At 38.9% G+C, this 27,858-nt stretch overlaps 3 protein-coding genes across 8 annotated transcripts; 2 read left to right on the top strand and 1 right to left on the bottom strand.

The window, feature by feature from the left end:
• Window positions 1–215: 215 nt before the first annotated feature.
• Window positions 216–17,437, top strand: LOC110068438 (peroxisomal ATPase PEX1-like). 3 transcript variants are annotated; one of them, XM_020775832.2, is made up of 20 exons: window positions 216–409; window positions 985–1,152; window positions 1,242–1,325; window positions 1,987–2,101; window positions 2,195–2,314; window positions 2,879–3,052; window positions 3,866–4,158; window positions 4,785–4,908; window positions 5,481–5,694; window positions 6,264–6,514; window positions 7,876–8,043; window positions 8,630–8,861; window positions 9,372–9,475; window positions 10,057–10,235; window positions 11,487–11,686; window positions 12,187–12,433; window positions 13,596–13,943; window positions 14,631–14,678; window positions 15,218–15,348; window positions 16,074–17,437. In XM_020775832.2, exons 1-20 carry the CDS (start codon window positions 308–310, stop codon window positions 16,150–16,152), a joined length of 3,381 nt encoding a protein of 1,126 aa, XP_020631491.2. In that variant the 5' UTR covers window positions 216–307; the 3' UTR covers window positions 16,153–17,437. The 3 variants fall into 3 exon arrangements, with proteins under 3 accessions (XP_020631491.2, XP_020631478.2, XP_020631485.2); XM_020775819.2 differs by having other exon boundaries at window positions 2,195–3,052; XM_020775826.2 differs by lacking the exons at window positions 13,596–13,943; window positions 14,631–14,678; window positions 15,218–15,348; window positions 16,074–17,437 and adding an exon at window positions 13,364–13,583 and having other exon boundaries at window positions 2,195–3,052.
• Window positions 16,049–27,599, bottom strand: LOC110068129 (uncharacterized). Of its 4 annotated transcripts, XM_020775525.2 has the most exons (7): window positions 27,430–27,596; window positions 26,213–26,263; window positions 25,469–25,631; window positions 19,720–19,770; window positions 18,976–19,138; window positions 18,277–18,429; window positions 16,049–18,162 (listed from the first exon to the last, which is right to left on the bottom strand). In XM_020775525.2, the coding sequence occupies exons 3-7, from the start codon at window positions 25,513–25,515 to the stop codon at window positions 17,548–17,550; spliced, it is 1,029 nt and encodes a 342-aa protein (XP_020631184.1). In that variant the 5' UTR covers window positions 25,516–25,631; window positions 26,213–26,263; window positions 27,430–27,596; the 3' UTR covers window positions 16,049–17,547. The 4 variants fall into 4 exon arrangements, with proteins under 4 accessions (XP_020631184.1, XP_020631200.1, XP_020631167.2 ...); XM_020775541.2 differs by lacking the exon at window positions 26,213–26,263; XM_020775508.2 differs by lacking the exons at window positions 25,469–25,631; window positions 26,213–26,263; window positions 27,430–27,596 and adding an exon at window positions 20,937–21,644.
• On the top strand, window positions 21,643–24,818 carry LOC110068111 (uncharacterized). The gene is made up of 3 exons (XM_020775485.2): window positions 21,643–21,768; window positions 22,889–23,119; window positions 23,776–24,818. The coding sequence occupies exons 1-3, from the start codon at window positions 21,672–21,674 to the stop codon at window positions 24,669–24,671; spliced, it is 1,224 nt and encodes a 407-aa protein (XP_020631144.2). The 5' UTR covers window positions 21,643–21,671; the 3' UTR covers window positions 24,672–24,818.
• Window positions 27,600–27,858: the final 259 nt, after the last annotated feature.

A 27,858-nucleotide genomic window follows, 5' to 3' on the forward strand; every position in this document is an offset into this window, starting at 1 on the left:
AGAACGCTGTATGACCTTTACAGTACTAAAAGTAAGGCACACTAAGTTTGACGCAGTCAGTCACCTTTGTGACCCTGGGCACGTGGGATCTTTGATAATCGATCTTGATAGCAGACGTCTAGATCTTTCCCGCGAAAAACTGCGGCTCTTCCCGCCTCCCTCGGCCCCAATCCCCCAACCCACAAAGCCCCCGACCAACTTCTTCGCGGGAGCCTGCGATTCATACAGCTGAAAATGGCGGCCTCTGTGGCCTGCTAGTTGTGGAGATAATTGTCATAAATGTAAAGCCTTAACGTTTAAAATTAAAATGAATCGGGTTAGATCAGCATGTGTGAAGACAAATTCATCAAAGACCTGCTTTGTCAGCTTGTCTGGAGACCTTGCAGAAACGATAGGATTAAGAATTCAGGTACGCCATTCTCTGTAATTCTACCGGGTAAGTGTTCGAAGAATTCTTGGGTATACTGTCCACTCGGGTAACTAGAATTTGTACCGTTTAATTTTCCACTAGCTTGATTCTGTTAGACTTATGTTAAGCTATGTGGTTCATTTGAAAGTTATGTAGTTGTGAAATATCCTCATCTAGGATAGCTGGGGGGTGGGGTGGGGGGTAAACTTATGTTGACTTTAGAGTTAAAATCATTGTCACTGAAAAGCCCTCTTTAAGGAGGGCCAATAATGTTTGTATTATTTTTGGGGGTAAATAAAGTGTGTTATGTAGTTGTCTAGGATGATCGTTTGAGAAGTGTGAATGACCCTTAGGTAATCAGGTACTGCTGCAGGAGTTAGGAAACACTGAACTAAAAGTTCAAATCTTGCCAGGAGGAGGGAGGGGATGGTAAAGTTTCATTTTGACTGGTACGCAACAGGCAGTAAAACTGTGTGACTTTGCTGAAAGTATCCTGGAAATGATTTATACAAAGGAAAGTACCCAGAATCTCCATCTGCAGCAAACATTGAGGTATTTCTTCAATAACATTTCAGGGTCAACCTTTTGCTCTTCAACTGCAGTGGACAGATGGTAAAGCCTTTACCAGCTGGTCTGGTGAGGTTATATGCAGCAAGAAACATGATCCCATTTATGGCTCATCATCTGTTATCCAACTTGGAAAGAAGTTTGCAAATTCACTGGGACTGGATGAGGATCAACAGGTAACAAAAATATCCATGGGAACCCCAGAGAGTTTCAAAGGTTAAAAATTACTTCTAAGTGTTTTTTGTTTTTTATTACAATCCTTCAGGTCTTAGTTGAACCTGTCATAAGTATTCCATCATGTAACAGAATAAGTGTGGATCCAGTCAGTGCTAATGATTGGGAAATATTGGTGAGTTTGGTTGGCTACCTTCTCTTTGTGCTTTTTCTAGGTCAAAATGGTGCAAACTATCTTCCTGTTTAAATAGGCTCCTCTCACATTAGGAACCCAGTTCACACGCTCTCTTTCTGGCCTCCTATAGACTGGAAAGGCTTCATTCACACCTTTTACTCCAGGGCTCCCTTGTCATTTCTCACCCTTGTAGCTCTTCCTAGCAGATCAGTCAATGTAAGATCTGTTAGCTTCCAACTAGAATATTCATTTGGCACCATATTTGTCAAAACTGGTGGCCTGCACAGAAGTACATTAGTATTTGATCTGTGGCATTTACCAATTTCTGCCTAGGACAGTGTTGGAAGTAGGTAAATGCTGTACATAGTAAGTTCCATGGAGAATACTGAGTCCTTTAATTAGTCACTGAAACGGAATTTGTAAGACCTTTTCCTATTCTCATTTGGAAAGAGAAGGATTCAAAACTTTACCCAGAAATGTTTGAGACAAAATTTGTAAAACAACTTGTTGCCTTATTTATCTTGTCAACGATACCTTTCTTAACCTTGACTGGGAGTCCTAGCAAACTTGTCAGAGATACAACTTGACGATGTAATATACGTTGATGGAAAAAGAAACTAGTATTTGGTTATTGAATTGTTGTTGCTGTTCTTATATTTAGGAACTTCATGCTGGTTACATTGAAAGCCAGCTTCTTAACCAAGTTAGAGTGGTGTTCCCAAACCAGTTATTACCAATTTGGATTCAAAATAACACTTGTGTGATTGTACGGATTGGTAAGTTTTAGGAATCATTTGAAAAACTCATTAATTATTACACTGTAATCACTTTTTGACTTTGATCCTGTTCTTTTTGTTATTGAATTATAGTTAATCTTGAGCCCAATGCCAACTGTGTAAGACTTGATGAGTTTACAGAGGTACTGGTGTCACCAAAGACAAGAACTTTTTCACAGCCAAAGAAAGAGCAACAGGTTTCCATTGCTCCTGGTAAGGATGGAACATCATCAAGAAGCAGTCAAGCTAATAATAGAGATACTGAACAAGAACGTACAATGACAAATACAGCTTCTGCTTCCCGTTTTGGTAACAGTGACAATCAGGTTTTGTCAGCAGCTGGTTCGTCTAGTAGCACAAATTTGGAAGAACAAAGTAATCCTACTAACAGTGACTTTATGTCAAGATTTTCTGGTTATTTGCGTACACTATTTTATAACCAAGAAGGAGACAAATCGACTAGTGAAAATCAAACTTCTAAATCTCCAGCTCAGGAAAAAAGCACATTGAATGAAGATAGCTGGACAACATTCTCTACTTCAATGCAGAGTTCAGGAACACACAATGAAAACATTTTTAGCGAAATTGACTTAAATATGTGCTTACGTGTGCAACCAGAGCTCACAATGCATGTAACCAATTTGAATGAAACAAGTAAGTCTACACCTGTAAGTCACAATTTTCTGCAGCCTACAACAGTGTTTGTTGATTTTGCATCTCTGCCACCATTAGTTCTGCAGTCATGGACTTGTAACTTAGCACAATTTCCACCCCCAGATGGCACTGTTGTTAAAACTGTTCAAATAAGTAGACTGTTATCTCCAAAAGAGAGGGCTGCATCTCGAACAAGTAACTTGGGACCAAGTAGCCGGGAAAACCCAGGATCCAAATCACAGGATTCTACAAACAGAGAATCAGAGCCATCAGAGCCATCAAACAGTGCTAGTCAAGGTGAGGTTTTCTAATTAGGTTGAAGGGATATGACGGGGGTGGAAAACCTGAAAAGACTGAATCCCAAGGTAGCAAATTCCCTGTTCACGAGGAATAGTGAGAAATTCTGCAATACTGCACATTGTTTAGCCTGCGAATACAGCCGCCTCTCATCCCCCACTGCTGGAGGTTGTTGCGTGCGAGAGAGTCTCTCGGTCACAATGACCCTTGGTGGTGGGCGATGAGAGGCACCTGTATTCGCAGGCTACACATTGTTTTGCACAACAAAAGCTACAAAATGATGAGAACTACTGGAGATTACTGACAGAGAGCAAGTCGAAGAGCCACTGGAAGCCTGAAGTTCAGACCCACAATCCCCTGTACCTAATTTTATCAACATGTAAGGTGCAAACGGAACATGGAAGATTGTGAAACAAAAATTGGATTGAAAGTGTATTTGCATGTATTGCATGCATGGTGTGGAGTACAGCAACATTGGTTCTTAGTTTACTATAAACAGCAGCAGATAAGCACAGTCTCCAGTGTCATGTTGGCTAGGGGTCAAAGAAAATTCTTGTCAACTATGTTGGCAACCTCTGCAAATGCTCAGGATAACCTGTGATTTCAAAATCAAGTGAAAGTAACAATCAATACCAAAAACAAAAAACAAGCAATACCACTAGAGAAACACTGCACTGACAAAGAGAAACTTTGATAAATTAAGAGAGTGACACTATCAAGTCTTAAAGTAAGCACCCACCCATGTATCTGAACCTTGTGAATCAACAGGTTACTGGCTAGTTCAACGAGAGTTTATATTTTCTCATTTTTCAGGTGTTACTGGTCAATCATCACCTGATTCAGAATCTGCCAAAGATGTGTCTCTTCCTTGTTGGATTGTAAGGATGGTGATGACAAGCAGTATAAACAGTGCTGCCATCAAACAAAAATCACTTGATTTGGGTGTGGCAGAACATGTTTTACCAGGCCATGTTGTTATGTCCAGAGAACTGTCCCAGCTTCTCAATACAAGAGATTTGTCTTTAGTTAAAATTCAGAACATCTCTCATGGACCATCAGAGATCCAAGGAATTATCTTGCATCCCTTTGGAGATACAGAACAGAAGGTAATTATGAAGTCTGGGGGACTTCATTACATATTTAACTGTCAGGGAAAATTCAACTTGCAGTGATTATGGTAGCTGAAGTAAGAGAAAGTAAGTTGTGCTATTCAGGATGAGCCAGGGTAGGGGATGGAGATATTACAGAAAAGATAAAAAGAGCCATGACCTCTATTGATCATGCAAAATTTAAATGAGCTTTTGCACAGAGGGTTTGAGAATAAGGTAAAATTTCATCTTCTTGGCTTATTTTTGTAACTGGTTATGAGGAGACTTTCATCTGTTACCTTGATGTAAAACAAATTGCTTAAGGTTTGAGGCCCCATTAGGGGAGGTCTAAGTATCTCATATCCCGTTAATTTTTGGTCTAAATATTTCATATCACATTAATTCCAGATTCAAGCGTTATCAATTTTCCTTCTTGATATCCTGCAATACCTGTTATAAATATCCCATGTTCTATGAATTTTTTCCCAAATATCCGTTATCCCATTATTTTTTTTACCTTAATATTCTGTATTCCCAAAACCCCTAATAGGGTCTAAGGTGTCAGATAACAGTCAGAAAGTTTATCTGGTAACTAAGTAAAGGATATTTTCAAGTTGATGTGTTTTCTTTCATCCGGCATACAGCTTCAGGACATTTCAGCTGATGCAGCATTAGAAGCCTTCCAAGGTTGGGTCCTTTCTGTCTGCAGCATGGAGGCACCTCTTGTACTTTGTAATGGAATGATGATGTCGTTTGACGTCCTTCAAGGTAGGCCATGCTTTTGTGGAGTTAATCTACGAGAATTTCCCTGTACCTGAGAGCAATAGTTGGGCCTTTCTCTCTCCATTCTGTTTACCTTGGTATCTTGTCTTGAAATGCTTCCAAGTAGAAAATTTAAAAAATAGGGAAAATTTAAAAAAAAAATTGAGTGTTTCTTTAACTTGATTCAGACACATGGAAAATACCACAAAGAAAACAAAGGAAAATTATTTGTTTATTGCAATATGATTATTGAAATTATCTTTGCCTGCTTGATAAAAACAAATTAAATACATGTAGCTTAAGAGTTATACAAGATATTTTTGGACTGTTGGGAAAGATAATACAACTTGTTTCAAATATGGTTTTGAGTTTGAGGGCTTTTAAAACAAGGACAGGGGGCTAAAGGTGTACTCGTGGCAGAATCATTGAGGACTTTTCTGTCATTGTCATAGATTCCCTTTTGCAAAAAATACCCTGAACATTTCTGAGCTGTTTCTTTGAAAAGAAGATCATCTAATTATGATGAAGATATGTATTGCTTGTAGTTGAGTTGATTTGTATTTTTTTCTTTATAAAAGGTCAACCTCTTCAGTTTGTGGTTACAGTACTGAGTCATCAGCAGACGTCCAGCTCAGCAGACAGGCTTCCATATTATCATTTAACACCTGAGACTCTTAACAATGTGACAGTTGTCATGGGAACTCCTAAAAACTTGGTGTATGGTGTTGATCAAGCCTTGAGTACTCAAGAAAACAATCCACGTCATCCAAAGTGTAGCATCACGGACTTGGGGTAAAAAAAACAAACATTGTTGGTTTACCTTCAGTGAAGGGACAGTGAGGGAGCAGCAGTGACCTTCTTTGTTAGACTTAACATGTAGAACTCCCAGGTTCAAGAGCTGATTACAAGACACTTAACTTTCACACAGTGCTTCTTTCAACCCAGGAGCATAACATTAATGGGTATTCTCAGGGTGCAAAGAAAATCAATTTTAGAAAATTATGATGTACTTTGTAATAGTCTGAAATCATAGGCATTGCTCACCCCCCCTCCCCCCCCAAAGAAAAAAAAAATTAACTAGTATGACTGATTGCTAAAACTTAAACTAACATTGAATACTAACAGCAATATATAACACTGATTGTTTGGTACACTGCCCTTGCTTATATTCTAAAGTAGTCTGCTTTTGCCAGCTGATTGTTCAGGCATGTATCTTACAGAAACTTTGGTTGTCACTTTGGTACCCAAGGGGTGTAATTACTGCTTGATGGAAGCTTGACTTTGATTGAATGTTTAATTTTATTGCAAGTCACTTGTGAAGTTGAACTCTTATCTTTGCCAACCATCATTCCTTTTTATAGCGGTGTCACAGATTCATTTCACAAGTGCCTTGATCATGCCTTGTCTGCCCTAGGACAGAGACCGCTGATCAATCATCTTGGAGGTGACATCATGACAGGGTTATGCAGTGGTGCTCTGCTAATTTGTGGTAGTGGTACTGGAGCTGGGATTGGCTGTGGCAAGACATCTCTCGCTCATGCAGTGTGCCAACAACTTCAGCAATGGCCAGTCTGTGCACATGTGACACTTGTTGATTGTATTCCATTTAGAGGTGTAGTAGAACCCGGCCTTACAGCCATCCCAGTTTATACAGTCACCTCATTATTATGGCCACTTTATTCTAGCCTGAACAAAAGCTCAGTCAGCCATTTTCTTATTTAAAGAGCCCCTTTAAGATGACCACCCTATTAATACAGCCAGCTTTTTGCGACCCATTGGTGACCAGATTAATGGGGTTCATTGTAGTAAATAATAAGCTTTAGTCCACCATAGTAATTGCAGTCAGAGATGCAACTGTTGCATGGCATTACTCAAATAGTTTTTTATTTCTTGTTATGAAATCAAAAAACATAGAACAAAATACTTACTATTACTCTGAAAATTGTCTCACCGGCATATGGGACAATCTGGATACTTCATTCAACGCTGACTTAAGGAATGAGAAGGAATCTTGTGAGTCTCATCTCACAGTCAGTTGTGGGACCATTACTGTGGAATGGAGTAAAAGAGGATAACCCATGTTGTCCACAGTAACAATCCCACGAGCGGCTGAAGGAGGAGACTCATCTCTGATTTCTTCTTGTTTCTAAAGTGGAAAATATTACTTAACAACTTTTGGGACAGAAACCAAAAGCTGAGTAAATTCTTGCAGAAGTGATTTCGCTTTTATACAACATTAATTTGTTTGTCTGACTGACCAGTTAAAATGATTTACACACAATGTTATCAGGGACAGTACTTTTCAGAGGGGTGTGGGTGACTGGTACCTTGGGGTTGCAGAATCAATTGGGCATGCCCTCAAAATGTTGAGAATTGGAACCTAATTGAAAACTGTTGCACAAGAAATACTAGTAATGTCACAAAGTATCGATTAGGTATTGATTAATTGAAAAAAATATTGTATGATCTCATATACTGGTGGGCAAGATTTTTTTTTATGTTTTTGGAATTGCAGTGAGGTACATGTACTTGTCAAGAGTATTTGCTTTTATTTAAACCATAGTGTTTACCTCTCTTTAAATTTTTTATTTTAATATCATTTTTGCTTCTCCCAATCCTCCTCCCACTAAATTTGCCCTTGTGTTATCTCCCCAACAACACATGACAAAACAAAGAGAATTTCTTAGCAAAAAATCAGGTTTTAAACAGAGACATGAAGAAAACAGAAAATCATCCATGATGTTGACAGACTAAGAAAGGGGTTAAGTAATTCAGGTATAGCTCAGTCACTTAATGGAATACATATCCATGCATCATCAGTTTGAACTATAGATCATTCTGTACTTCCCTCCTACACAATCAATAAGGACCTAATAGGAATGATTATTATAATGAAAACATTTTCTTAATTTCTGTCAAGGTTCTGTTCAGCATGAAAAAAATATGAAATGGTTAAAATGTATCTCCTGGTAGGGAAAAGAGTTGACACTATTCAGAAGCAGTGGCAACAGATATTCATTGACGCAGCATGGCATCAACCATCTGTCATCCTGTTTGATGATTTAGATCAAGTTATATCAGCCCCAAGTGCCCTTCAAGAAATGGGTGGAGAAGCTTTGTACAAGCGTCAACTTGCCCAGGGTGAGATGCCATTAACGATGTGTTTTTAGCATGATTAAAAATTCTGTGGTTCCTCTCAGCTAATTGTGGCTCATGCAATGTGTGTCATTTGTTTGTGGTCTGACTGTTAATGTGTTAAAATGCGGTAATGTAATCATATTCATGTTGTCATTCAAAGGCATGTAAAAATTTAAATGATTATTAATTTTGTTCACAGGTGTGTGGTATTGCATTATAAGTCAAGATATCATAGCAATGACACCAAACCTGCATGCAGGGACAAGAATATTGTGCAAAGTGTCATTCCCTGCCTAAGCAGAGGTGTTCTTCTGTAAAATGTTTCTCTATTAACTTACAAAACTAAAATAAACAAAAATTAATTGAAATTAAAACCACAACATAAACAATACATATTTCAATAGAATTTTGTTAATTTGGCACAGTTGGGGTTTAGTTCTATATTATTCCAAGCTGACCATATTATATATAATTATACATCTAAGATATAGATGTTGTTTGAAACAATTTGTTATTAAGAGTATAAGCAAACTACATATTGGATGTCATTCTTATAAATTATGGTTCCTTTATTTCTTCTTTTTGCTAGTATTCAAAGACCTTATCACCGTGGAGATCAACAACAATAGCAAAGTAGTTGTCATAGCAGCCAGCAAGTCTCATGATTCATTGCACCCTTCATTACTGACATCAAGAGGCTGTCACATCTTTCAGTGTTGTGTGGAGCTCCACCCACCCGATAATGATCAAAGAAAACAGATCTTGTATGCAATGATAAGGAAGAGGTTTCCCTTGCAGGACCCTGAGGGGTTGGAACTTAGGTAAGTTGGATGGAATGATTCTGGTACATTAGTTTCATTAAGCATCCTTGAAAATTTTGAAAGCTCCTGAAAGCATTTTCCTAGGGTTAACGATTTTTAATTAGAATTCTAATAGTATACTTATGCAAATGCTGCAATCTGATTGTATACTGTCTGCCATTCGTGTACATTGGCTGGAAGTTGTCTACATTGTGGTGACCTTTTCTTGTTTCTCCAAAGTTTCAAAGAATGGTTTGAAAATATTAATAGATTAGTTAAATATTCCCAAGAAGAGTAACAGAAGGAGATTCATGATCACTATTGCATGACTTTGAAACATAGCAACAACAAGAACTGAAACTGAAGCTGGCTGGCTCTATCCATTTCTATAAGGTGTAAGTTGATTTGGCCTTCAGCCTCATCAGCTATCACCTCATAGAAATGTCAAGCTTATAATCTAATTGTTTAAAATATCTTAAAATTGCTGTGTATTGGAATATTGATAAAAAGTTATCTTGACACTGTTTGCAGTTTATTGGCAAAGAAAACAGAGGGATTCTTACCAAAAGATCTACAGTCACTGCTTGGCCGTGCTTCTCACAGGGCAGCAGTTAGAAAGATGAAAAAGTTAACAGGTAATGAATAAGACAAATGCAAATTTGAAAGTCTCTCTCTAAAATATTACAGCTGTTTACCAGGTTTTAGTGTGAAATGTGATCGAAAACAGATGGATAATCTGAAACTAAAATTGTTGGCTAAATCAAAAAGCAAGATAAGTCAGGTGGACAGTCAGGTGTCTGAATCAATTAGATCTGGTTGATTTATAAAGAATGACTCAACCAGTGTCAAACACTTGAGAAGACTCTCCTTCAGACCTAGATCTTTCAATTAAAGACTTCAATTAGAGTTTTATTCTGATTTCAGTCTGTGTGGATAAGTGATTATTAGTTAGTGCATTGGTTCCTAGATTAAGAGGTCTGATTTAAGCCCTAGCCTGCAATGCAGGTGTATTTTGGTGAGCAAGCGAGTGCCATCTTGGATTCATGGTGGTGAAACTACTCAATTGTGAGCTAACACTGCTAATTTGTGAACACATGGAAAACGCCTGCACTGCAGGCTGGTTTAAACCCTGACCGGGAAACTAAATGTTTCAAGATGCGCTGTTCCTGACCCACTAACCTTAAGAAAAAACTCCTTGATTTATTTCAATTGACAGACGAAGATATCCATTTTGCGATTACCACAGAGGATTTCAAGGTGGCTCTTGAAGGATTTACTCCAGCAGCATTGAGAGGAGTGTGTTTGCACACTGCAGGAGAGTTAGGCTGGTCTGATGTTGGTGGACTTGCCGCAGTTAAGGGAGCCCTCATGGAGACTCTTCTGTGGCCAGCAAAGGTTTGCTTGACAACTTGACTGAAGAATTGTTGAACAGAACTCTAGATGTGATTGTATGTCAGCTTGCGGGAGGTGTCCACAAGTGAAGCCTTGGAGCCAACTGGCTCATAGCTGCTGGAGCTTATCCCGGTTTCTGTAGCATGAAGCGGCTAGGAGTATTTCTACTCCCCCTGGATGGGATGCTAGTCCATCACAGGTCACTCCCCTGCAATTTGTTAGGTTTCCCCAACAATTCACCTTTACCCATTTAAACTCCTGGGTGGAGAGAGACACTGTGAGAGTTAATTGTCTTGCCCAAGAACACAACACAGTGTCCCCGGGCTCGAACCTGGACCGTTTGATCTGGGGACAAGTGCACTAACCATGAGGCCACCATGCTTCCATAATTCCGATGTGGTCGCTACAAAAAATGTTCTATCACTGATCCCATTTTGTCTTCAACCAAAGAATCACTCTAACATTAAAATGATACTCAATTCCAAACTCAACACTGAAAGTTTGATTGGATCAATGATGACCAGCTTGACCTGTCAGACAGGTGAAAATTTGAACATTTGCTAAATTGAAAAAAAAAATACAAGCTGCATATTTTTCTAGTCTCTTGTTTTTTAACTTCACCAAAACACTAAAATAGTTAATAACCTATTTGTTGGGGTACACTGACCAAAGAAAGTGGGATAAAAATCTCTGCATGACTTTTGAAAAATTATCAAGCAAATTTTGGACATGTTAAATTCCCCGTAAATTATCCTGTAACTGAATGCATGCCTTAAGCGAAATCAGAGAACAATCAAATAAAAATTTTATTTGAGTCATTTTGAATAATCAAAATTTTAAAACAATCAAGGAATTGAAATTTCCATCAGTTAATGACTTAATGAACTCTTGAGCCTTTCTGACTGTGATACAGACTTTGTACTGGAAAAAAATTCTGTCCACTTTCTGACAAGTTACATGTGACATCATCATCATCATCATCATCATCCGTCATTGTTGCATCATGGAGCACTTAGCGCCTACATGACATGCAGAATAAATCAGACCAGAGTGCAGAGGGACTGTGATCAAAGTCTAATTTCTCATTACGAGCAGACATATCAAGGACAAAGAAAATTATAATTTAGCATATATTCTCTTGATGCACCATCAAATTCTCTAAACTAAAATGAAAAGGAGCACAGAGCTATCAGAAATGAAAATTTGTACTTTTAACTTTGTATTAAACGAGTTAATCAAATTCCTGTTTCTCAGTATTCTTGGCTGTTCAGTAAATGTCCCCTGCGCATGAGGTCTGGCCTTCTTCTTTATGGACCTCCAGGTACCGGCAAGACACTGTTGGCTGGTGTGGTTGCTAAGGAATGTGGGCTCAATTTTATCAGTATCAAAGGTCCTGAGTTACTAAGCAAGTACATTGGAGCCAGTGAGCAGGCTGTCAGAGACATGTTCACAAGGTAACTAAGTGCTTCTTGTACAGTTGTCACAAAATAAATAATACAACCACAGCATTTAAGTTAATATTATTAGTAAACACTTTGAAAAAGTCAACTGTTAAAGGGGCGATTTGTGATCAGCTTTTTCAGCATGCTCAGAAACAAAAACTTGTTAGTAGTTCACAAATGACAAGAACCCATTAGAAAGAGAGGATGATGTAAGAACTTGTTACCTGGCAGAGAATTATTTGCTTCTAAACTGGATGTACTTTCTTACACCCATCCTAAATAACAGAGAAGTGTAGATTTGGCCTAAATAACAGAGAAGTGTAGATTTGGTTAGATTTCTTTACAAATATTTGGAAAAATCTTGTTGCAAATTCAATAATACCACCCAAGAGTCAGTTGGGCAGAACACAAGTTTGTATTTGCTGTTGCAAGCAACAGCAAGCATTAAAACTCTTCTAAGCTTTCATCAATTGACTCATTCTTGCCTAAGTTAACTGTTTTGTTCTATTCAGGGCCCAGAGTGCCAAGCCTTGTATTCTCTTCTTTGATGAGTTTGACTCACTTGCTCCTCGCCGTGGACATGACAGCACAGGGGTGACAGACAGAGTGGTTAATCAGCTTCTTACTCAACTGGATGGAGTAGAGGGGCTGGATGGAGTTTACATTCTGGCTGCCACCAGCCGTCCAGATTTGATTGACCCTGCCCTTCTCAGGCCAGGAAGACTGGACAAGTGTTTGTATTGTGGCATACCAGATAAGGTAAGCATAATGATCATTAAACATGTATTTCTGGTGTAGTAGGTGTGGTGGCTTAATAGTTGGTGAGCAGGACTCCAGATGGAGTATCCTGGGTTTGAACTCTAGCCAATGTGATTTAGTTGTATTCTTGAGCAATATATGTTACTCTCACAGTGTCTCTCTCCACCCACAAGTAAAAGTGTACTAGGGAGTTGTTGGGGCAGCCTGACAGAATGCAAGGCTAGGTAAAGGTAAAGTCTACGTACAAGCCAAGTGGCCCATCAGGTGGGAGCTTATCCCAGTTTCTGTGGCATGAAGCAACTAGGAGTATTTCTACTCCCCCCCCCCCCCCCCCCCTGTATTAGGATGCTAGTCCATTGAAGAATTACCCCCAGCATCAAATTTGTTGGTGCTCATTTACTCACCTGGGTGGAGAGAGGCACTGTTAGAGTAAAGTATCTTGCCCAAGAACACAATGCAATGCCCCCAATCTGGAGACGAGCACACTAACCATGAGGACACAATGCCTCTACACAGAATGCTAGGGAGTTATCCACAATGGATTAGCATCCTATCCAGTGAGGAGTGTCAATACTCCTTCCCACTTCATGTGACAGCATTCAGAGTTAAGCACCCAGAGCTGTGAGCCAGTTGGGCTTAAGAAGCTGTTCCTTTTTATTATTTGACATGCTGTCAGCAAGGACTGACCTTAAAAACCCTGTGTCTTCTTTCAAGACTAATTTTCAATTGGTAACCCTGTTGTTCTACAGATAAATATCACAACTGAACCAATCCATAATGAAACTAAATTTACATTGTATTTGACTAGGGGATTGTTGCATGGTCACTTGTTATTTGGCCTGATTGACTGATTGATTTTTTGTTGATCTTTAAAATGTTTTTTATCAAATTACTCGACAATTACAATTAATTTAGAATGCGCTGTTCCAGGAAATATCCATAGATACCCAAGGAAGGCCACTGAAATTCTGCAGAGGAGGGTGATTTCAAAGGCTGAAATTTTTGAAGGAAGTATGGAGCCAAACTGGAATTTTCAGAGGGGAGGAGAGGGCAGAAAGAGGGGGTCAAACCAGAACAGCTTTTGAGAGATTTTGTGGAACCATCATTTTCTGACTGGACAAAAAACATAAATGTGAAACATTTTGAAATTGCTGTCTTTCAGTCAGAGAGACTAGATATCCTACAAGCCATGTCCAGATCCCTTCTCTTGGAACAGGACACCAGCCTACCTGCTATCTCTGACATGTGTGAACATTTCACTGGAGCAGACTTCAAAGCTCTTCTTTACAATGCTCAGTTGGCAGCCATCCACAGGAACACCAGTAGCAATGGACTTTACAAGGGTGTTTTCAGTAACACAGAAAAAGCAAGCAAAGGTGAAAAAATTGCAAAAGACCCACCAACTGGTGTAGTTTCAGATGAAGCAAAAGCGAACATTATTTACGTTCGTAGTTTGGTTGAAGATATTACAGATGTCTCTGGAGAGGAGTTGTCAAAGATACATTCGGAGGTAGGATCAGATTCATGCAGGAATAATGAAAGAGAATTATAGTTAAAGGACCCAAAGGAATTGTGGAATAACTAGTATATTATATGAATACACAAGAATTTTAAGAAACTGAAGAGAAATTCATAGAAAAGCACAAGGCAATCTGAGTGCTTGAGGTAGTTCATTTCTTTCTCTTTGACACCCAGCATTCATTCACTCTCAAACCCTTGAATCCAGTCAAAAATAGCTTATTATTCCTCAAAAGCCAAGCCAATTAAATTGGTCTAACCTTGTTTTTACACTGTTAGTTACTGTCAGTAGCTCATGTTTATCTGCATGCCAGCAAGTCATGCAATCTTTGCAAGCTTTGGGTCATTTGCAATGTAATGCACTCCAGTTGGCCTGAATAGCTTTCCATGCTTCCAGTTGGGGTCGGATTCACTCTGGTTAGCCTGATTAGCACTTCAGTTTCCTAGAGAATGCTAAGTTTTTCATGCACAATAAGAGTGTTTGCTATACATGTATATTTGTTACATAAATAAATATCTTCATGAGCTTCTCCCCCAGTGAGGCTTTTCAGGGTCAACATAACATTGCCTACTGACTTGAATGGTTCACACACTGGCTCCTTGGTTTCCACTGTGTCACTGCTTATTAAACCTTCTAAATTTCAAATCTTAAGACTGAAAGCCTTTGATTTCTTTTCAGGTTTCAGTTATCCATGACAATCTTCAGCACAGTAAGAATAATGGAAAGGTAATGATCCTGTATCATAATGTTTTTAGCAGATTCTTGAAAAAGGGGCTAAGATTATAACATGGTATTTGTGAAAGACTGCATTCAAAAAAATGGCTCACTTCCTTGCTGTACTGAAGTATGTAATGTAATAAAGGGCTGGAAAAGTTTCCTGCAAGCCAGACATTCTTAAAGCCATTCAAAAGAAATTGAGGTCTTTAATGGAGGCATCAATGAAAATGACATGGCAAGACCTACAAAATTTGGTCAAAATTCTGGAGCATATCTTTGAAGGACAATTTGCCCTCTGTTATATTTTCTTGTATATTCGACATCCAGTTCATCTTTATCCTACCCTGGATGCTGCGATTGTGAGTGGCAAAGCCAAAACAAACCCTCTGGCTCCCAGGATATCTTCATCCATATCAGACTTTTAAGTCACTATTTTAACTCTTAAAAGAGTTGTAGGAAACAAAGTTGATTTCATTTTCCTACTATTAGGAAAAATCTCTTCATCTTAGGAATTGCAGGCTTAAAATTAGGACTGTGCTTGGTTTTAGGTATCAAAGACAGACTTAGCTAATGATCAACTAGCTGGTGGAATACAAATTAGCCAATCAGATTTGCTGCAGGCTGCATCATCTATGGGTCCCTCTGTATCAGACAGCGAGAGGCACAGATACCAAGAAATGTATGTAATTCTCTTTGAAACATACCTGGTATTCACCATTATGCTTTTCACGCATCTGTTACTGTTTTGGTTTACACGATAGCGAGGTTTCTATTGTTTCCCAGTGCTGCACACCATGCAATGCCTCCTGGCCAAAACTGGGTCTTTAGACAGTCAAATAAATAAGGAGTGCGCCAACAGTCATAGTTTAAACTGCCACAACACTTTCATGTGTTATTGTTACTGGCTGTTATTTCCATTCCAGATGTTCTATAACTTTACATGTTGCATTGTCTGGATAGTCAGTTTGGAACTAGTTATGGCACACAGGGAGTGGGGTGATGGTTACATTGCACATGATTGTAGTACATTTAACTGCCGTAGGGGTATTTCTAGGTGGTATAACATTTGTTTTCAATTCTGCTCTAAATTTTGTTATTTCTTTGCTGTAAATTTTCTGCATGTTTTGGGGTGAATTTTTTGCATACATTGCACAGTTGTTTAAAGGTATCTTGGTATACCACTGCCCAAAAATTTGCCAAATGGAGATGTGCCCTTACAGAATAATTTAAAACTTTCTGTAGCTTGTTGGACAAGCACTATAATATTTATTGTTAACTTGTAGCAGAAGCATATAACTTCAAACAGGGGTGATAAGCTTCTGCTTGTAGTCAAAGTGATCTCAGGGCTATACATGTGGGCTGTGGCCCAAAAAACACAATTCAGTAAGAACATTTATTTTTCAGATATGACACATTCATGAAATCAAGAGGAGGGGACTTCAGCCACAACACACCCGGACAAGGAAAAGCAACTTTAGCATGAATAATCTTAAAGCTCATTTGCAGGGGTTTCATTATGGGCTGGACACTGACCAAATTGACTGGCTGGGAGATTTTGTCCTCCTGGTTTGACCATGTAGCATTTTCCTTATAGAGAATTTCAGTTCAAAAAGCTTTGCCTGTCAGTGAAAATCAATTGCCCTCCTGCTAAAACTACTGTTCTCAAAATCATTAATAATTGATCAAGTTCAAACAAGGGAAATCATGACTGTTAACACCTATCTGACTTAGTTAGCATAGATTTTTACGATTTTATTTCTCCATTTTCTCCTTAATTTAAGGTTTGATTGAGAAGATATATCAAACACTCAAGACAGTGGCCACATTTTCAAACACCTCAAAGTTCGTCAAAAACACTCCACTGCTCATCGTATTTTCAACTCTCTTCTCTGTGTTTTGAAAATTATGTGGTCAAACACGGTCTTTCGTGTTTGATATATTACCTGAAACCCCTGCATTTTTGTTATTGCAACAATCTGAATTGCTCATACATGTAAATTATTTAGAGTAATCAAGTGAACAGTTTAGAGAGAGAAGTCTGTCTAAAAAGTATCTTAAGACCTCTATTGCATTTCAAAGGCTCAGATATGTCGTGGTATTTCCTTCTCATATGGTATTTGTTTTATAATATTCTTTTTATCTCCATATTTAATTCCTTGCCAGTATTATTTTTTGTCTATTTTTCTATTCCTTCAGTTTAAAAACAGTGCAAAATAAATAGAAGTGGCAGTTCTAACTATGTATATTTATCAACTTTTAGTTGACTAAATTAAAATACCTGCTGTGGCTAGTTTTTAAAGCTGATAGTTTGAGTATGTGTTGGGAAAATCACGTTGCTCTCCCTGACAAAGGGTTAATGCTAGAAACATCAGCTTCAGAAACTCCCTATGGCAGATAATTTACCTTTATCGACTTCAAGTTGATAATACAGTTCAACCACTATTAAATGGCCACCCTCAGGGAAATGGATAGTGGCTGCTTAAAAGCAGTGAAAACAATAGAAAAGCCCTCTTCGGGAATTTGATTACTGGCTGCATACTAGGGGTGGCTGCTTACTAGGGGTTGGACTGTAGTAGCTAAGTGTTTCAGTCTCAAGTGCTTCATTTGCCTTATGATGCAGCTCAACAGTTTGTTTAGAAACTAACACCTTTGCTGCTTGATGACGTGAGGGGAAAAAGCGTATCCCTTAATATTTGTCTTGTACATGGTCAATCTTAATGTTTTATTTTGAATCACTAGAAATAAACTTTTTACAATATTTGAAACAACAGCTGACTCCATGTTTGACTTTTTCCTGTGACATCTTTCTTAGTGTCTCACTTTACAAAAATATGTACCATAAATAATAATCAGCTGAGTATTCATCACAATGAAATAATTACTTTCCCTGATTTCTTTTATCTTTCCCTATATCAAAGCTCTTTACACAAGGTCTTAGATATGCTAAGCCTACGTTATTCTGATTGGTCTTGCTTGATTTTCTTGCTCTTCTTTTCCTTTTCCTCTTGCCACTGGGGTTGGTTACAGTAGTGTCAACTCCAACTTGTGTACTTTCATTACCTTGTGAACTTAGAGTGCTATTGTCATTAGCTTGTACCTTTGTTACATCATCATCACATGTACCAGGTATGTTTGCAGCAGAATGACTGTTCATTCCCGTTTTTTTTACAGCAGAATTACTAGTTCCTCCTAAACTCAGAGTAGAATTGTTTGTGTCTGAGAAATGAACGGCAGAATCACCAGCACATTGTAAATTGACAGTGTCAGTTTCAACAACCATGGAATCCCCTTCCATTCTCTTCTTTTTCTGATGCATATCCTGGATATGTGGCAGTTGTTCATCAGAATCATCATCTGCTACACCAGTGCCCTGATTTGCGGTGGTAGGAGTATCTCCTTCTTTTCTAGAGTGCAACCAAGGAACATACAGTGGTTCTGCTATCTTTGTGATAAATTCAACCAAGTCGTCAAACACTGTAGGAGTATCTGTGTTCTGAAATGACAGTTGAAATGTCACACGGGTACCTTGGACTTGATCTGATTTTCATTATTACCTGACAACAGAAAATGTTTCAAAAAGAAAAAGATCTGCTCATCGCTAATCTACCTTGAATGCAAATGTTGAAACCTTGTGGACTCCAAGCAATGGTGGAAAAGTTGACTCATTCATTCCAGTAATAGCACATGCTGGTACCTTCCGTGTGGCACATAACAATAGAAGATGCTCTAGCAGAGCAGCTGGCTGGATAGATCTATCAACCTAAAATACAACAAAAATAACACATGATTTCATAGATTGTTATAAGCTTGTAAGCATAAATTTTCTATGTTCAAATAGTCAGCAAGGTGTGTCAAAGGTGACTACAGTGGAACCCTGTTAAAACGACCACCTTCGGACCATGAAAAACCGGTTGCATTAATGGGGTGGTCGTATTAAAGGGGTTCTTTAAATAAGAAAATGACTGACTGAGCTTTTTTTTGGGTAAGAATAGAGTGGCCGTAATAAAGAGGTGGTCGTATTAACGGGGTGGTAAGGTGGGGTTCCACTGTATTGCTGGTAGAAAATCCATATAGGAAATCAAATTATTGTTAAATGACTGACGTTGTCAGTGGAAATTTTTTTCGGCCAGTGAAAATGACTGTCTGGCCATTGAGTACATCCTAGTAACAGGTTGTCTGAAGGTTAAGTTGGAAAAATGATTTTCTCTGGACCCTGCTTGAAACCCTTCAACTCAAAGTATTTGGGTCGGTCCTTGGAGTTCAGGACTGGCATTCAGCAGAAGTTCAATAAAATCTTTACACATACCAGCACCAACTTGACGGTTCCTCTTTCCAAAGCTTTTGTAACTTCATTGATCCCCATCACAAGACTGGACCTCTGCTTTTGTTTCTCTACTCTCTCTTTTTCATGCTCCTTTTTTTTCCTTGTTCTTGTACATAGAAGCTCAAAGTGAAAGGGACCAAGTGTTCTGTGGAACACAAGCATTTTCTTACCTAGATAGCACAGTTTTTCAATTAATGGCGAGGGGTGTTCATTCAATTCCCAACATTGTAGACATGGTGACCAGGTGTTAATTGAACCTGGCAGTTTTTTAGGGTCCAGGAATTCGCTCAACAAGGGATAGCCTCGTTGTCACAAATAGGTTAGAAATTAAAGCTAAGTTATTGCTAAACAAAACATTGACAAAAAAAGAATTACATGTTACTGTTTGTGTCAAGATGGAACCTTGACTGCCCTATTGAGTTGTAATACTGGTTGGTCTACTTTTAAGACTTTGGAGTGAGTAAAATAAAATGAATCAGTATACTATGGTCCTTGTAATTGTATTAAAATCACCATCTACATTCCACAAACTGATGTGATCAGTTACAAAGGGTAAGATCAAGAGAATATTAGACATCACTAAACATGTGAAATCTCAACAAAATTATTTTACAGTAAAATCCTAACTTAAAACTATCTGATTAGTAACCACACATACTGTACAAATTAAAATATACCATCACACAATTTTAACACTTGCAATGAAGATTTAGGCAGGTATCTCACTTTTTAATCTTGTCAACAATCTTTTTGTTGCCTCCAATCTGCAGAAGAGGCCTGTAGTACAAAGATAAATCTTGTCAAGAGGGCAGAAGCCTTTCACTGGTAAAAACTGACTGAAATTCTTGCCCCTAGATTGTTTTGGTCAGCAACAAAAATTAACAACCACTGACTGATTTGAATGAAAGTCATTTAATCCGTAAGTGGATAAGCCCAACCAGAAATAATTTCACAATTAAAGAACAAGAAATAGACAGTGTTTTCGACTTCGGGTTGGGGGCTAAACAACCAGATACCATTGATTCCAATATTTATCAAAGGGTATCCAGTCACTTCTCTCCATGGTTAGATCACTTCAAGCTGCTCAAAGTCAGTTTGCTCCAACATGCATATAGATTATTCCTTGTTTTTTCATCCACTGCCAAGCCAAAATTGGTTACTTGTGTGGAGTGATCTCACTTTCGTTAAAGCGAACTGACAAGGAGCGATCTAACCCACTGTCTAACCATGGAGCAAAATGACCGTAATTATGTCAAAGAATGCAGTTCATACACTTCTGGTTAGACTTGATTGGCTGACAATCAAAAATGAGAATTTTTTGTCTCTGTACCACTCCACCTATCTGATTTATGATTTGAAATAAAGGTCCGCACAAACAAAGGGATTAGCCATACAACTAGTGCCCTGAAGAGTTTACACGAGGGGACCAGTCACAGGGACTTGTCCTACAAGCAGGTCACACCAAGCGTTTTGAGGAACAAGTTGCAGGGACTTGTCCCAAATTTAAGTCCCTGCAACTACATTTTGGGACAAAAATGGCTAGTTCACACGATGGGACTTGTCCCCGCAACTTGTCGCAGGGACTACTCCTCGTGTGTGCCGTCCTTAAAAGCTAGCCCACACTAAAAGTGAGCTTTTAAGGAAGAAAAATTATTATGAACACTGTTTCTCTCGATTAAAAAGGTGTTCTGATCTTAAGGGACTGCTGTCAGCATAAAGTTGGTTTCCTAATCTTTCTAACAATTTGAATAATCTTATTGAAACTATAAATCTTTTTTTGGAGATCATTAATCTAGTAGTAGATATAATCTTCTAATTTGCTTTCAGCTGACTTTGCGCGTGCACATCGAATTTAAGCTATCTGTGTTATATTTCGTTGAAATTGTGAGCAGCAAAAGAAAACTGAGGAGTGATACACTCAGAGAACTACTGGAAAACCTTACCATTGCAGATAGTAGGGCGTCGAAAGCATATGCTTTGTAGAACTTTGAGGAAAACTCCTCTTACGAATGCCATCTTTCTTTACTACTGACGCCGCCGCCATTACGCTTTTCAAATGTTGTGTTTCGCCCCAGACCTCTCTCCTCATCCTGCCTCGGTGCTGGGATATGGGACTCCTGGGGGCCCTCCTGGGGCTGAAAGAGTTGACCAATCAAAAAGTAGTGCGGTAGCTGATCTAGAGATTCCGGAGTGATACCTGAAAAGACCTATGGGCTAAACTTATAAACACGATGAGTGACTGTTTCTTCTTCGACCAGCTTCCACTCTGTCCATTTTGATATCTCATGCCCTCACCAAGACTTTAACGCGACTTACTTATGGCGTTCTTTGACAGAAAAAATCTAATCAATCAGAAATATTTTACAGCAAGAGATTATAATCTCTTGTTTACAGTTTAGGGTTGGAAATCGTGCTTTGCGAAAGGTGAGCTGTTGCTTTTTTACATCATCTTGAAACTGACAAGTCCTTTTATTTTTCAAACTCCTTTTTTCCCCACCTAAAAGTGCAACACCAAGGTGACACAAAAAATAAAGCATTCGCTGCAAATTCCAGCGTGTTGGGGGAAACGCACGCTTTTTCATCGACCAATAGAATCATCAATAGACCGTTATATTAAAAAAGTGAGAACGCCACACCACGTTGTTTGTCTTTGACAGTGAGTGAGAGAGAAGAAGAAGATGGGTCGTGTTTCGGGTTTTGCCCTTCTCGTTGTTTTTCTTTTCTTGGTAGAGAATGAACGAAGCTCTGGTTTACCCACCAAAATTCAATCAAACGGTGAGTAATGTTAGTGTTTTGTGTATTACCCATAAATAAGAGAAAGGATTCGGCTGATGATTCATGCAAGTTGCAAAGTCTTTCAGTTGTAATGCGGAGACTGAACTTGGTATAACTTGTAAAACCATTGTGGTCTGTTACAAAAAGAATTTTACCCGGTGCGGCTCGTAGAAAATGTCTTATTTCAACAACAGCTGCGGCCGGCTAAAAAATTTCAATCACACTGAACATGTTGTGAGTTAATAAAATTATGTACCCTACCGCTAGAACGGCAAAAATTCATTTTGGCATTCTCCAATTTTGCTTTGACAATACTCCACACGTGGGCTTTATTTGAACTCTTCGTTTTTCAACAACGGGACTTGTGTTGAAAACTAATTCCCATATAACACTATGAAATTTTTCAAGCTCCACGTGGCAAAGGCGTAATCATTAACTTGCAACACGCGGAAGATTTTTCCCGGACAGAAAGAATTTTTGTGCAACTTTAGTTTAACGTACAGACTGTAATTATCAAAAAAAAAAAAAAAAAGTTTCTCATACACTGCTTAATTTCACTGATACGATATTAAGATATGTAATCACTTGAACATCTTGAATGCATACAGAACATCTGACAAAGACTTGTTAAGACTTCCAAGGACCTTCAACTGTCCTTCATTAGCGCCTCTGCTAGGAAAAGTTCCTTAGAAAAAGTATCGCGACGCCTTAATACCTTCGCACATGAGGCTTATGCTTGTTCTTATGCGCGAGTGAAAACCAATTAAGCCGTCGTTAGCTAGTTGGGGAAAGTCGCGATCTTAAGAGAAAAATACCGAAGCCAAGTCAGGGTTGCTGTTGCCGAAAACTTGAAAAAAAATTCGACTTAAGAGACGTGATGACAAAAGAGAAGGATTGAAAGTTGTACAAAACTTTAGGATAGTTGTCTTGAGAGTTGAGAGTTTTATTTGCGTTTACAGCTGTATTTCATATAGAAGTTCATAGTGTCTATTGTTGGCCAATCATTTTCCAGTAACCACCAGTCCTTAACGTTCTCAAGCAATGAGGGGAGCATCATAAACATTTTACTTTGTAATTACTCTACTCTAAGAATAACACTAAAACATTCTCCTCTGTCAAGATCATCATTTCGAGGAGGAGGAGGAGAGAGGATTGAACCAGGAAAAAAGAGAGCACATCCGTCAGATTTTGTTGCTTGCTGCGAAGGAGATCAGAGACGAAGACATCATCCAAGTCCTGAAGAAATCGCTGATCCTGCGATTGAAGATTTGTTTCTCGTCACCTCTTCCCAGTCTACCGCCCCAACACGATCTTAGAATATTCCATACAGGAGGCGAGACACACGACCTTGGTAAGTGAATGAATCGAACTGTATTTCAAACGAATTTTTTTAATTTTTGAACATACGAATAGGCCATTTCCGAGTTGCCTCTTGCCTCTGTTTCAAAACGAGTCCGCGTGCAAAAATCTTTCGTATGAAAATGAGTTTGAGTCTGATGTCTTAAAAAGACTCCTTTTGATAACAGAGTCTGACTGGGTTCAGAGTACCCTGACTTAAATAAATAAAGGTGTATGTAGTAAAAATCTTTGATTCTAAACATTTTAATTCTGAGAAGGCTTCTTTAGAAGTCCCCTTCACATGAGATCGAAGATTGCAACGGAGGAAGAAAAACAATGTAGAAAAGATAAAAGAAAATGACAATTAATAATAAAGCACATTCCAGCGACTAAAAAGCAGTTTGGTTGACGGCTCACAGCATAACAGAAAAGGCAAATTTCTTTATTAGTCTCAGTGTACATGAACTTCGTATTGAAAGGTCTGTCGTTGGAAACCTTCAAAAGGATTACTTGTCAGGGACATCACTTGAAGCAGGAAAGCGAAGAAGATTAAGAACTAGCTCTTAATTTTCCAAGAAGATTAAAAGTGTCAATAGAGGCCGCGCATCCTTGGGCCACTGACCTTTGCATAGTATTCGAGGTAATATAGTTTTTGGTTTACTTTTTTAGAGGAAGCGAGGGACGAAGGACTTTCCCCGGATCAAAAGCACAGTCTGCGCAAGATTCTACAGGAAGCTTTGGAACATATCGATGAAGAAGAGGTCTTGGATTTCCTCAAATCCTCCTTCTATTTTAGACTGCTGTTTTGTTTATATAATCCTACAGAGGGTCCCTACCCTGAACCAGGTCCATCTTCGGGTGGACATGAGAACAAGCCGACCCCGAATCAAAGACCAGATGGCAATGTGAGATCACCCACCAACGGATCTGATACAAATCAGCCAAACTTAGTCGGCCCCAACCCAAGTCCAGCAGAACCATTAAACAAAACTAAAACCACACCGATAGCCGGCAGAAATGTCCCTAACGAGGACAAAGGAAATACCGAAAATGACATGCCCGATCTTCCTGAAGTAGCGCTTAAAAATGCCATCGCTTCAATTTCGGGTTGGAATGAGATTCGTGATCCAGATGTTGACGATCTCCCCCTCGATGAAGAGACCGAGGTGAATCGTGACAGCTCTCAGTTCTTGGTTAATGGGCACGATCCCTCAGTACAGACAGCCGAACTTGAAGGATTAAAAATGCGCGGTGGCCTTGAGAAAACGAGCTTAGCGGAGTCGCGCGACATGATGGAACTATTACAGTCCCTCCCCAACGGCAAAGAATCGACCACGATGGAGGAGTCCGACGAAGGCAATGACGGAGCAGTCGGTGATACTTTGGATGGAGTCGGAAAAGCGGTTTTACGAGCAGAAGAGGGTCTGACGGCGAATAGTGACGAAGGCGAGTTTCAAAGCGTGATAAGGATCGACTATGACGCCCTTGCAGATGAAGAGGAGGAGACTGGGCCCGGCGGAGTGGACCCCAGTCTGATTGAGCCAAATGAACAGCTCTCGTTATAAATCTTGCAACATTGCTGAACGTTGAAGTTTTTACATAAGGTGGACAGACGTTGATTTAAGTAATTGCTTCAGAAAAGTATGAATTTATTATATCCTACGTGTTCGAGAGAAATTTAATAAGCTTGATTAAAATCACTTAAATGCAAAGTCTTGATGTGTTAACTTGTTAATTTATTCGCCTAGTTCTAATTTTTCGCGCCGAGCTTTCGTCAGTGCTCTAGCAGAGCAGCTGGCTGGATAGATCTATCAACCTAAAATACAACAAAAATAACACATGATTTCATAGATTGATATAAGCTTGTAAGCATAAATTTTCTATGTTCAAATAGTCAGCAAGGTGTGTCAAAGGTGACTACAGTGGAACCCTGTTAAAACGACCACCTTCGGACCATGAAAAACTGGTCGTATTAACGGGGTGGTCGTATTAAAGGGGTTCTTTAAATAAGAAAATGACTGACTGAGCTTTTTTTTGGGCAAGAATAAAGTGGCCGTAATAAAGAGGTGGTCGTATTAACGGGGTGGTAAGGTGGGGTTCCACTGTATTGCTGGTAGAAAATCCATATAGGAAATCAAATTATTGTTAAATGACTGACGTTGTCAGTGGAAATTTTTTTCGGCCAGTGAAAATGACTGTCTGGCCATTGAGTACATCCTAGTAACAGGTTGTCTGAAGGTTAAGTTGGAAAAATGATTTTCTCTGGACCCTGCTTGAAACCCTTCAACTCAAAGTATTTGGGTCAGTCCTAGGAGTTCAGGACTGGCATTCAGCAGAAGTTCAATAAAATCTTTACACATACCAGCACCAACTTGACGGTTCCTCTTTCCAAAGCTTTTGTAACTTCATTGATCCCCATCACAAGACTGGACCTCTGCTTTTGTTTCTCTACTCTCTCTTTTTCATGCTCCTTTTTTTTCCTTGTTCTTGTACATAGAAGCTCAAAGTGAAAGGGACCAAGTGTTCTGTGGAACACAAGCATTTTCTTACCTAGATAGCACAGTTTTTCAATTAATGGCGAGGGGTGTTCATTCAATTCCCAACATTGTAGACATGGTGACCAGGTGTTAATTGAACCTGGCAGTTTTTTAGGGTCCAGGAATTCGCTCAACAAGGGATAGCCTCATTGTCACAAATAGGTTAGAAATTAAAGCTAAGTTATTGCTAAACAAAACATTGACAAAAAAAGAATTACATGTTACTGTTTGTGTCAAGATGGAACCTTGACTGCCCTATTGAGTTGTAATACTGGTTGGTCTACTTTTAAGACTTTGGAGTGAGTAAAATAAAATGAATCAGTATACTATGGTCCTTGTAATTGTATTAAAATCACCATCTACATTCCACAAACTGATGTGATCAGTTACAAAGAGTAAGATCAAGAGAATATTAGACATCACTAAACATGTGAAATCTCAACAAAATTATTTTACAGTAAAATCCTAACTTAAAACTATCTGATTAGTAACCACACATACTGTACAAATTAAAATATACCATCACACAATTTTAACACTTGCAATGAAGATTTAGGCAGGTATCTCACTTTTTAATCTTGTCAACAATCTTTTTGTTGCCTCCAATCTGCAGAAGAGGCCTGTAGTACAAAGATAAATCTTGTCAAGAGGGCAGAAGCCTTTCACTGGTAAAAACTGACTGAAATTCTTGCCCCTAGATTGTTTTGGTCAGCAACAAAAATTAACAACCACTGACTGATTTGAATGAAAGTCATTTAATCCGTAAGTGGATAAGCCCAACCAGAAATAATTTCACAATTAAAGAACAAGAAATAGACAGTGTTTTCGACTTCGGGTTGGGGGCTAAACAACCAGATACCATTGATTCCAATATTTATCAAAGGGTATCCAGTCACTTCTCTCCATGGTTAGATCACTTCAAGCTGCTCAAAGTCAGTTTGCTCCAACATGCATATAGATTATTCCTTGTTTTTTCATCCACTGCCAAGCCAAAATTGGTTACTTGTGTGGAGCGATCTCACTTTTGTTAAAGCGAACTGACAAGGAGCAATCTAACCCACTGTCTAACCATGGAGCAAAATGACCGTAATTATGTCAAAGAATGCAGTTCATACACTTCTGGTTAGACTTGATTGGCTGACAATCAAAAATGAGAATTTTTTGTCTCTGTACCACTCCACCTATCTGATTTATGATTTGACATAAAGGTCCGCACACACAAAGGGATTAGCCATACAACTAGTGCCCTGAAGAGTTTACACGAGGGGACCAGTCACAGGGACTTGTCCTACAAGCAGGTCACACCAAGCGTTTTGAGGAACAAGTTGCAGGGACTTGTCCCAAATTTAAGTCCCTGCGACTACATTTTGGGACAAAAATGGCTAGTTCACACGATGGGACTTGTCCCCGCAACTTGTCGCAGGGACTACTCCTCGTGTGTGCCGTCCTTAAAAGCTAGCCCACACTAAAAGTGAGCTTTTAAGGAAGAAAAATTATTATGAACACTGTTTCTCTCGATTAAAAAGGTGTTCTGATCTTAAGGGACTGCTGTCAGCATAAAGTTGGTTTCCTAATCTTTCTAACAATTTGAATAATCTTATTAAAAGTGTAAATCTTTTTTTGGAGATCATAAATCTAGTAGTAGATATAATCTTCTAATTTGCTTTCAGCTGACTTTGCGCGTGCACATCGAATTTAAGCTATCTGTGTTATATTTCGTTGAAATTGTGAGCAGCAAAAGAAAACTGAGGAGTGATACACTCAGAGAACTACTGGAAAACCTTACCATTGTAGATGGTAGGGCGTCGAAAGCATATGCTTTGTAGAACTTTGAGGAAAACTCCTCTTACGAATGCCATCTTTCTTTACTACTGAAGCCGCCGCCATTACGCTTTTCAAATGTTGTGTTTCGCGCCAGACCTCTCTCCTCATCCTGCCTCGGTGCTGGGATATGGGACTCCAGGGGGCCCTCCTGGGGCTGAAAGAGTTGACCAATCAAAAAGTAGTGCGATAGCTGATGTAGAGATTCCGGAGTGATACCTGAAAAGACCTATGGGCTAAACTTATAAACACGATGAGTGACTGTTTCTTCTTCGACCAGCTTCCATTCTGTCCATTTTGATATCTCATGTCCTCACCAAGACTTTAACGCGACTTACTTATGGCGTTCTTTGACAGAAAAAATCTTATCAATCAGAAATATTTTACAGCAAGA

This window comes from Orbicella faveolata, unplaced genomic scaffold, assembly GCF_042242905.1.
Source record: "Orbicella faveolata isolate gen_17 unplaced genomic scaffold, um_ofav_v1 contig_25, whole genome shotgun sequence".
NCBI lineage: Eukaryota > Metazoa > Cnidaria > Anthozoa > Scleractinia > Merulinidae > Orbicella > Orbicella faveolata.

Bases quoted from the DNA above. Each gene is read 5' to 3' on its own strand.
- LOC110068438 (XM_020775819.2), top strand. From the start codon at position 308: ATGAATCGGGTTAGATCAGCATGTGTGAAGACAAATTCATCAAAGACC. The intron at 4,909-5,480 runs GTAGGCCATGCT...TCTTTATAAAAG, and splicing joins GTCGTTTGACGTCCTTCAAG to GTCAACCTCTTCAGTTTGTG. The intron at 15,349-16,073 runs GTATGTAATTCT...TTTATTTTTCAG, and splicing joins AGGCACAGATACCAAGAAAT to ATATGACACATTCATGAAAT.
- LOC110068129 (XM_020775508.2), bottom strand. From the start codon at position 21,082: ATGAGGAGAGAGGTCTGGGGCGAAACACAACATTTGAAAAGCGTAATG. The intron at 19,771-20,936 runs GTAAGGTTTTCC...TTTGTACTACAG, and splicing joins ACGCCCTACTATCTGCAATG to GCCTCTTCTGCAGATTGGAG. The intron at 18,430-18,975 runs GTATGTGTAAAG...GTTGTATTTTAG, and splicing joins GAACCGTCAAGTTGGTGCTG to GTTGATAGATCTATCCAGCC.
- LOC110068111 (XM_020775485.2), top strand. From the start codon at position 21,672: ATGGGTCGTGTTTCGGGTTTTGCCCTTCTCGTTGTTTTTCTTTTCTTG. The intron at 21,769-22,888 runs GTGAGTAATGTT...TCCTCTGTCAAG, and splicing joins CACCAAAATTCAATCAAACG to ATCATCATTTCGAGGAGGAG. The intron at 23,120-23,775 runs GTAAGTGAATGA...TTACTTTTTTAG, and splicing joins AGGCGAGACACACGACCTTG to AGGAAGCGAGGGACGAAGGA.